The sequence below is a fragment of the Penicillium daleae genome, assembly GCF_028827525.1.
Source record: "Penicillium daleae strain IBT 16125 chromosome Unknown utg000008l_segment0_segment0, whole genome shotgun sequence".
Classification (NCBI taxonomy): Eukaryota; Fungi; Ascomycota; class Eurotiomycetes; order Eurotiales; family Aspergillaceae; genus Penicillium; species Penicillium daleae.
The window spans coordinates 7,668,527-7,678,504 of NW_026623156.1; the positions used below are offsets into that span (position 1 = coordinate 7,668,527).

The 9,978-nt window shown below is 45.1% G+C and overlaps 2 protein-coding genes across 2 annotated transcripts; one reads left to right on the forward strand and one right to left on the reverse strand.

The window, feature by feature from the left end:
* Positions 1 to 4,086: 4,086 nt before the first annotated feature.
* N7458_011239 (uncharacterized protein) lies at positions 4,087 to 6,520 on the reverse strand (the record flags this gene model as incomplete). Its single annotated transcript, XM_056914621.1, has 4 exons — positions 4,087 to 4,244; positions 4,785 to 5,038; positions 5,087 to 6,047; positions 6,097 to 6,520. The coding sequence occupies 4 exons, from the start codon at positions 6,518 to 6,520 to the stop codon at positions 4,087 to 4,089; spliced, it is 1,797 nt and encodes a 598-aa protein (XP_056763470.1).
* Positions 6,521 to 9,036: 2,516 nt separating this feature from the next.
* N7458_011240 (uncharacterized protein) lies at positions 9,037 to 9,545 on the forward strand (the record flags this gene model as incomplete). The annotated part of the gene is made up of 2 exons (XM_056914622.1): positions 9,037 to 9,335; positions 9,410 to 9,545. The coding sequence occupies 2 exons, from the start codon at positions 9,037 to 9,039 to the stop codon at positions 9,543 to 9,545; spliced, it is 435 nt and encodes a 144-aa protein (XP_056763471.1).
* Positions 9,546 to 9,978: the final 433 nt, after the last annotated feature.

Sequence of the window (9,978 nt, forward strand, 5' to 3'; positions counted from 1 at the left end):
TCAAGATATATGAGCAATCCTGACCAATCACATATCTCTGAATTAAAGAAGATATGGCAATATCTACAATATCGGCCAAATCTAGGCCTACACTACGATTGCACAGGGAATGACCTATATATAAAAGGCTACTCTGATGCTGATTGGTCAGGCGATATCGATGGTAGAAAATCCACTACTGGCTATATATTTAGCCTATCTGGAGATCTAGCCACTAATAATATAGTGAGCTGGAATTCGATGCTACAAAAATCAGTAGCTCTATCTACCTGCGAGGCCGAATATATGGCTATGAAAGAAGCTATACGAGAAGCTATTTATCTAGCTAATCTCTTCAACTATCTAAACGATAGATTAGGCCTAGGCTATACGCCTAGCAAGCCTACTATATTAGTGGATAATAAGGCAGCTATTAAGCTAGCCGAAAACCCTGAATTTCACAAAAGGACGAAGCATATTGATATACAATATCACTATATCAGAGATCAGGTCAAACAAGAAAGGGTCGATGTTCAATACGTCCCCACTAAACTGCAATTAGCAGATTTCCTGACTAAAAATGTCAGAAGAGAAATATTTGAAGACCTGAAGAATCTAGCTAATCTCTATGAGATCTAGCTATATATATATCCAATTTGATATATAATATCATGGATACCTTCGAGTATGGTTTTCACCTAAATAGGTTTTTCCATACTCTATACGCGAATGCGGAAGGAACCACTTAACCCTGTGAGATTGAGATTTAGGAAGATATATATCTAGCTATCTTATAGCAGTATATATATATATCGATCCTATCTACTCTATACTAATCTCTATACTCTACTGCTATCTGCACTATAGTATAAAGATTACGGGGGGTGTGAGATATAGGGCAGGATGTTATCAAGCCAGACCGCCATGCAGCATATCAAGCCAGATTCATAAGGCCTATACAAGATGGCTGAATCTCTATAAGCTTTATGCTATACCATCATCACTACGGTCAATGACATCGCTATACCATCATCACTACGGTCAATGATATCGTAGAAGACGTATACTATTGTATACGATCTACATCATCACTACGATCAATGACATCGTACAATCAAGCAACCACCGATCAAACAGCTACTGCATGAGATCACTATCTGTCTGCATGAGATCATCATGCATCTAGATCTAGGATCTAGAACGATCACATGCAAAAGAGGTTTGATAAAGATTGATTATAAATAAGCCCTGTTTTCTCTACAAAAATCATGTTCAAGACATACAAGCAAGATTCAATACAATCAACCAAGCTTCAGTCCTACTTTACTTTTCTCTCATCTTTATGATTCTAAGCCGAATTGAACTTATCCTTCCTATTCAATCAAGAGGAAGAAAGATCAATCGATCTTATTTAATCATCTTTAATTTATCTTCCTCTTTACCCAACCTGCGCAGCATCGCTTGCTCACACATCTCCTCACGGTTCTCTAGTAACTTGATTAGATAGCGTCGGATATCGGTTTGGAGCGGATATTAGAGCTTTGCGAAGTAGGACAAAGCTCTCTCTTTCTCGGCTACCCGTGGAAAATGTTGCTTAAGTGTATCGAGGCGTACATAGAACTCGCGAGGGTCTTCGTCCTTGTATTAGTAGGTTCTCTCGAGCTGTCCTATTACATCGGATTCGAGACTAGCCGTATTCTTGATAAGGGTTATAGTCTAGTCCTTGAAATAAAACCAGTCTCCCTTATGGTTTCGCGAGGTAGTCGATTCCTTTTCGTCGGTGTGTCGGTACTATCTCTACCGACAAGTTAGGTTTATGTAGCAAATAGCTCCAAGAATTTTAGTACGGTCGTCGTAGTATCGCTTTGGTGCGCCCTCGAATATCTGTTGCAGGTCGAGGAGCCACTCCTGACGTTTTTAGAGTATATAGTCGAGTGTGAAAATAGGTAGATTTTTGAGCTTGATCTCCTAGGCCTTTCCTAACGAGGAGCGGGGTTCCTGGTAAGGGTTCGGTAGGAAATCGTTTGGGTTTCGTCCTATAATCTCAGATCTCAGGCGTTCGGCTTGATCTTGTTGGTCCCTTAGGCGCTACAGCTTTTCGATAGTAGCTTGGGTAGCTGCAAGGTTTAGGTCGAGATCCGACGCAGTCGTCTGGCTGGCATGGAGGGTTTCGGACTCTATAGCTGTTGGTTCGTCAACGATACGGGAGGGGTTCGGTGCCTCTTCTGTAGAGGGTGTTGAACGAGTTCTTGGTGCTATCTCTCCTAGGTAGCTGAAGAAGAAGAAACAGAATTGTAAAGATATGGTCTACTTGCAGGGTAGAAAGCCTGTCAACTAGGTAGGAGAGCAAAGCACTAAGTCAGATTATAACAGAGACTGTTTCTTAGAGGGCCCCTTTACCCCGTTTACCGCTAGGCCTTATATACAGTAAGCCCCTCTTTCGAAGGAGGGGTAGACATGCAGGGAAGCGGATGACTATCCTCCGTAGGAGCAGCGGGGAAAGGGTGATGGTAGATCACCGAACCAATATATCATGGTTGGTGATCCTTGGAGGCCTGAAGCCTAAGGCCTCAACATAGGAATAGCCTCATAGTGCAAAATATCATAACAGTAGATAAGATAGTAGTAGGTCCTACTAAACGCTAGAAGAAGAAGGATTTATTCCTAGTAGTACTAGATCTACTAGCTTAGTCGAGGCTAGGATAGAAGACTAGGAGTAAATAGCTAGTAGCACAGATAGTATAGAGGTTACTTAGCCTAGAGGATCGAGGGCTAGTAGCTAGAAGATAGCTTAAGTAGAAGGAGATATAGAGTTAGTATCGCGTAGAGGTATAGCGCTATCTATTCCTTATAGTTAGTCTAATAGGATAGTAGAAGAAATAGTTAGTACTATACTAAGTAGAGGATTAAGTATTAGGATTACGATAAACTACTAGTAGCCTCTACCCTTCTAGGTAAACTACTATATAGGGACTATAGTATATAGAGGATATGTGAGATATAGGGCAAGATGCCTAAACCGTCATGCAGCATATCAAGCCAGATTCATAAGGCCTATACAAGATGGCTGAATCTCTATAAGCTTTATGCTATACCATCATCACTACGGTCAATGACATCGTACAATCAAGCAAGACGTATACAATAGTATACGATCTACATCATCACTACGGTCAATGACATCGTACAAGACGCATACAATAGTATACGATCTACATCATCACTACAGTCAATGACATCGTACAATCAAGCAACCACCGAAAACAGCTACTGCATGAGATCACTATGCATCTAGATCTGTCTGCATGAGATCATCATGCATCATCTAGAACGATCACATGCAAGAGACAAGTTTGATAGGTTTGCATAAAAGATTGATTATAAATATGCCCTGCCTTCTCTACCAAGATAATAATCATGTTGAATACATACAACAAGAGATTCAATACAATCAACCAAGCTTCAGTCCTACCTCACTTTTCTCTCATCTTACCTTTATGATTCTAAGCCGAATTGATTTTACCCTTCCTATTCAATCTAAGGAAGAAAGATCGATCTATCTTATTCAATCTTCTTCCTCCCTCTCTACCTGCGCAGCATCGCTTGCTCACACCTAGACTGCCAGATTGCTAAGGCTCCTAATATAGGCTTAGGAAGCCTGGCCGAAAGCAGTATAGCTTATCCGTAAGTACTGGGCTTGGTATACCCTATCAAAAAATAATTCACGTAACCCAGGCCCTATAGGGTAAGCCCCTTCTAGCTATAAATCTACTAATATTTTTTGATACAAAGATAATTCAGGCTATCTTATTAAAAGATCTAAAAGATCCGATCAGAAAATACCAAGATTTAAGGTAGTTAGGGAGGGGGTTTAAACCTTAAATGCCAAACCCCCCCCCCTTGCCAAGACTTGTTAATGCGGAATCCACCCCCCCCCTGTTGGGCCCGACTATGTTTAGGGTATCCACCAATCCTGCTGCTCCGACATAGGGGCCGACCGGGAGAATTGTTCACCCGAGCCGGCAGCTAGTTATACCCTATTTACCCAGTCAAACAAGATGGAAATCGAGACTTCTTGTCTTCTGGAATAGTCAGGCCAGCGTCGACTTACTCGGCTTTGAAACGAAGCCAAGGCTCGAGTTCGAATGTGTCAGTGTAAGGGCCATGGATTCGCCTAGCACGCTGAAACCCCTTCGCTTGCTTCGGGGTGAAATTACCTACGCCGCAGCAAAGGATAAAGATGCTAACTTTCTCCATGAGCTGAGCTACAGGGATCAAAAAGCCGCTTAGTGTGATTACAGCTGCAGCTGTGCTTAGCTCGACCCCGGACAATCTTGTCAGCCTTGACTTTCCAACCTTTCATAATAGCCAGTAATTATAAGTATCATGTGTATTCTGACCTAACTGTGCCACTCCTACGCAGACTGAAGATGGACAGAGCCTGATTCACCACTCCTGAATACATATATTATACTATACAACGTAGTTCCCTAAAACAGGTGGATAGGCATGTCAAGATATTGAGGGCAGAACAAAAGAATACATCCTTTTTCGCTACCAACTTCCACGACGGGCAACTTCATCAGCTAACCTTTGACAACCTTGCGCGCAATGAAAATACACAAGTAACGCAAATTCCGGCCCCTGAATCTGTACCGAAGAAATCCTAGTGTCCCAACTATGGATACAAGAAAAGAGTAATTGACGATATACATGTATGAGATCGATGGAATATGGCTAGAAGGACCTGTAGAGTGATGACCTATAAGTCAGTAAACATCCGCCAAAGACATGCAAAAACGTACCGTTAGCCCACTCATCCTCGGGTAATGCTCTAGAATACATCTTTAAATGACTAAAGTAACCTCTGAAGCCCGTATCCAGGTTTTCCGCGTGCCGCGCATTAATCCAGGTGTCGAGTGCAATTCGAGGTGTCGATAGGACACTCATGAGAGTCTTTGATACTAGGGTATCGTCCACAAAAACAAGAACAACTCCACGTAACTGTCGATCAAACGATACCGTGAGATTGTGAAATTGGCCGGCCACGATGGGCGCCCTGATTTTATGTCAGCATCGAAACGTCGGGCAACGTAAAACCACATACTTTCTGCTGGACCAGTCAATTGCCTCTTTCCAGGGTGAGAACCAAGACTCTTCCGTCCACTGGAACCTGATTCTTGTGCTTTGGTCTGAAGGGTCAGACAATAAGCTTATGAGTAATTCCCGCTGGTTCGCTATTCGCAGCTTGAAAAGTTGCAACTCCGAGAGGAGTCCATATCCATCAAAGTTTATCCTCATACTGATGGTTCCGACACGAGCATCGTAATCGGCTGGGACGGGAAGAACTGCATACGAACCAGCAGAGAAGTACCTCACCGTGGACTTGTTCGAATGATGGGTAATCACTGTGCCATTTGGAGCCCAGCCGTGGAGATGATTTCCAGAGCTGTCAACCCATTTAGTGTTGGTCGTATCTGTCGAAAAGTCATAAGATGCAAATAAACCCTGCGAATTGGTGGCAACACCTCCCATCCACACTGTGGAGCAATTCGCGTTTTCTGCCATAGGTGTGGATATGTAGCCATCCCCATCAAAATCATCAAACAAATTTCTGATAGCACAGAAGAAAGGTGTGTCTATCTCCCGAACAACATCTTTAGAAAGGAGATCTGGTATTGACACGTTTTTCCAATGCCACAGATGCACCCCGTAATTTCGGCCGATATCCCACCAGCTCTTGCCCAGCCATAATGTATTCATTCCCTCGCCATACAGAGGATAGAACCAGGCATGATTGTCCAGAACCGTAAGATCACGATCTCCCAAAACATGCATGAGCCACGGCAGAGTGCCCGACTGAAAGTTCCAAAGCTTGGGCCATTCAAGAAATATTCTGTAAGTCCTCAACCAACGCCTCAAAAATGGCGCGCGAGGTTTCGACATAATCATGGCATTGCACAGAGCGGTACCGTGTTCGTATCCCAGGACGGTGTTGCGAGTAGACGCATTGAAAATGATTGGATCCCATGAACGTAACGCTATCAAGTTCGTATCCATATAGATGCCTGCGAATCTTAGTCTCCGAGGAAGAATCCTTCTCGACCGCCGACTTACCACCCTCTGAGTATAGCGCTTTCAGCCTTGCGAAGTCCGACCGATGTGCCAAGGCGACCGCTTTGTGCCCATAGACGGAGTCGGGCATTTCCGTTCTTCTTAGAACCACACCGGGTATCTCCAGCACTCTTCCCCACATATTCCCTATAAAATCGGCCTCCATGGGGACCCAGATATTAATGATCTCGGCCTTCAAATTGACCGCAGCAGAGCGCACGGCCACATACTCAGACCAGCCGATCGGTGTAATCGTGACGAATACAAAATGAACCACATTTGGAATATGGTCCGGTATCGGCGAATCATCCAGGGCCATCCTGGAAATCAAGGACTCGAAATCGGCATCCACACCGAATACAGCACGTATCATCAGCAGGGAGAGGAGTAGCACGTGAATCCTCAGCCATTGTAACCGCTGCCACATTGTTGAATTGAAGGGCCTGTGTGCGGTGACTGATCACTATCATACTCCCTCTAGTGGCCGGCGCGAACGACGAATATATGATGAGGGGATAGAACGGGGAGAGCCACAATGATTCGGATGAATGAAGAGATATCACAGAGATAAAGCAAAAGCTGCGGTCGATAGTTTACAAAGACTAATCGCCGGTCTTCTAGAGCCCAACGAAGGGTTCTTGCCACACGTGGCCCTCAAAGCGGGTGGGGGCCAGAACCGCAACGCAGTAAGGGCCAGCGGCGAGTATTCTAATATTATACAGGGTTCATTTCCCAAAAGGGGACTAGTACAACGTTGGCCGAACACCCTAATTAGTGGGGACATTTTGCACCCACACAATGAACGAATGAGGAAATACACAATTTTAAATCGTAATGACTAACTAGTTAGATAACTAACTAGTTAGTTAACTAACTAACTAACCTAACTAGTTAACTAAAACACTAACGTAATCGGTCAGCGAGTCTGAGAACCCCTCGCTGACCGCCTATTTTCTGCCACATATATTCTGCCGTACTAAAACACTCCAAGGCGTGGCGAACGTGTGCTACTAGTCTAATATAGGAAAGCGAGATGGGCGGTAAAGATGGCGGTCAGGGAGGGGGTCTCCCTAAAATGAAGCCCCCCCACAGTGTTAAAGTTTAATCTATACCGCGATATCCTCACCACTTTAAAAAGAAGCCCCCCCCACAGTGTTTAAAGACGCTCCATCCATCTATCTCTTAACTAAATCCATCTAGTATGGCTGCTGCTCTCTTCTAATCTAACCTACACTTCGCGGTCAATCAATCATCATGTCTTGACGATGGCGAAAGTGAATATGAGCTGATGTATTCTATGCCATAACAAGGCGCATAATGAGCCCCTGTAATAGGCAGATATCAAGATATGTCCAGATCGATTCGATCGGAAGACGCGTCAGCTCTCTCGATTTGGATGGAAGATGCGCAGGTGGCGGATCAAAACCTAGCAGTAGTGATCGCGAATGCCACCCCACGACTTTCGGCCGATACATCTGGCAAGCCTAGTCATCCGTGTTCCTATCTGGAGACCCCACATTTCCCGGTTTCTGAAAAAGGTGGCTAATATGGATCTCGTTGTGTTTCCCATGGCTACTACTCTCTACTGCCGCTTCTATTGGCTCCTGCCGTCTGCCCACGGCTGGTCCGGCCGACGTAAGCTGACGCAGATCTCCAGAGCTAGCCAAATAGGAACGCGTTGTGCTTCCCGATTCTCACAAAATCCAACACCTTTTTGTCTTTCCTTTGTCATCATTTCTATTCTCCAGTGGTCATGTGTTCCGATTTAAACTGGACACTTGGAATACAGAAGGCTCTGGAAGCCATTTTCTCGACTGTCAGGCAGGTCTGACAGCACTCCCGCAGAGCGGCTGTATCTAAAGCCGAGCTAGATCGGGCGAATGAATGAATGAATGGATGAATGATTGATTGATTGAGACATTAAATTGTAAAATACCGCATTTACTATGGTGTTTGGTGTCTCACTCGCTAGTGGATTACGTTCATTTGCTGACCGCTAATCCATCCCCGAGTCGCGCACCCCACAGGTTTTTTTATGCTGAGAAACGGCTACGTACCAACAAATAGGTAATCATAACTTATGGTTGAATAGAAATTTGTAAATTATCGTCATTGCTTTGTGTTTTGGGGGTGAGACTCAGTGGGGTTGCGTGACGGGGGTAGATTACGTTAAAGTAAGCAAATTATCCACCCTAAGGTTACTTATGCAGAAATGGGTATCTCATGGGTACATGGGTACCCATCTGGGTGGGTTGGGTAAAAAAAGAATACCCATGGGTAATTGGGTTTGGGTATTGGGCGAGGGTCACTACCGATGAGCCCCATTGTCAAGGCCTCGTCAGCGCCCTCCCTTCTTTTTTTTGCTCCTTCAACATTTGAGATCGTAATTGAATCGTACTCTTTTTCATCAAGAACTGGCCCCTCACAATACCCTCATAAATAGAGCCCTTGGTCCCAACCCGGGTCCCCAACCTGATATGTACGAGAACATCACAGATTTTACTGTTGCCTCATCTTCCGCTCGTATATTGACACAACAACTCAGTTATTTTCTTCGCAGCCGGACCGCTCGAGTACATCATGGACGCTTTACGCCAGTTGCAGACGCAGCTTACAAGAACCCAAGCATTCTTGATTGACCACCAACCCGTGGTCGAGCTAGTTGACATGCTTGGTCTGTATTTAAGAGTATGGTGCGCCTCTTTCCGGTATTTGCTATCGACGAAGGCGGCCAAGGCCGCCGGCTATCCGTACAAGTCCCTTGTTATCCATATTCTCGTCAGCTTTATCATCGTCGGTCGCTATTACGTCCTCTAGCTATTCAGCGTTCCTATACCAGGCCGGCTCGACCATGCCCTCGGCCTAGTTCAGGCGGTTAGCAGTTTATATCTTGTTAAACATACTCCGAGTAACGATACACTGTTCAAGGCCGGGTTTCAAGCCATGGGTGTTATGAATATTGTGTCTTCAATAACCGGATTCGTGACAGGCAGTCCGCAATGGTATCGTGTTCTGGTCAAGTGTGTCGACTGGTTCACGTACTTCCGCTGGCTACTTAGGGCCATCTTCAAGTATCGCATTCTCGGGTACCCTAAAGTGCCGTACACCGCGTTAGTGCAACTTGTCTCGGCGCCTATCACGCTATGGATAGCTGGCTATCCAGGCGGTATCCCGATCTACTTCGCCACGCTAGTATGTATCATGTCTCTAAATGAATGGGTTTCGACACAAGTCCCTCATAAGTAAGTCATCTCCTTCCTACCATGACTATGGCTTTCCGGACAAAATACACGTCTGCTGATAGTTGCGTGTGCAGCGAGGCTAAGCGGTCGGCCCTGACCGCACTACTTATTGGAGCGGGATTTTGTGAAAAGCAGACAATAAAGTCGCCAGCCGAAGAAGACTCGAGCAAGGACAAGCGATACTGTTCTTCCCTTGAGTTGAAAATATGAAGGATTATGGAGTTGGAGTTGATAGCATTGGCGGTGGTTTATCCTCGCTCGAACATCCGTCATCGTCACTGCTGAGATCAGTATCGCTATTACTCAAACCACTCTCGTCATCGCTGCTTAATAGCTCACGTCCCAGCAACGAATAAAGAAGGGAGAGCAGGGTTTCAAGCGGCAGCTGAGGAAAGTAATATTGGGCTATTTCAACGTTTAGCTGATAGGACAGATGTTAACACAGGTGTTTGATAAAAGGAGGAGGAGGAAGAGGGCGGCGGGGGGGGGGGGGGGGGGGGGGTGGGTTTGCCTGGAACCACTCTCTCGAACTAGTAGAAAATATACAAACACAGCCACTCAGGTCGGATGACTTGCAAAACGTTCCCAACATCAACTAATTATAAGACAGGTGCGGACGCGAGTCCTTCAATTGTTGGCGCAG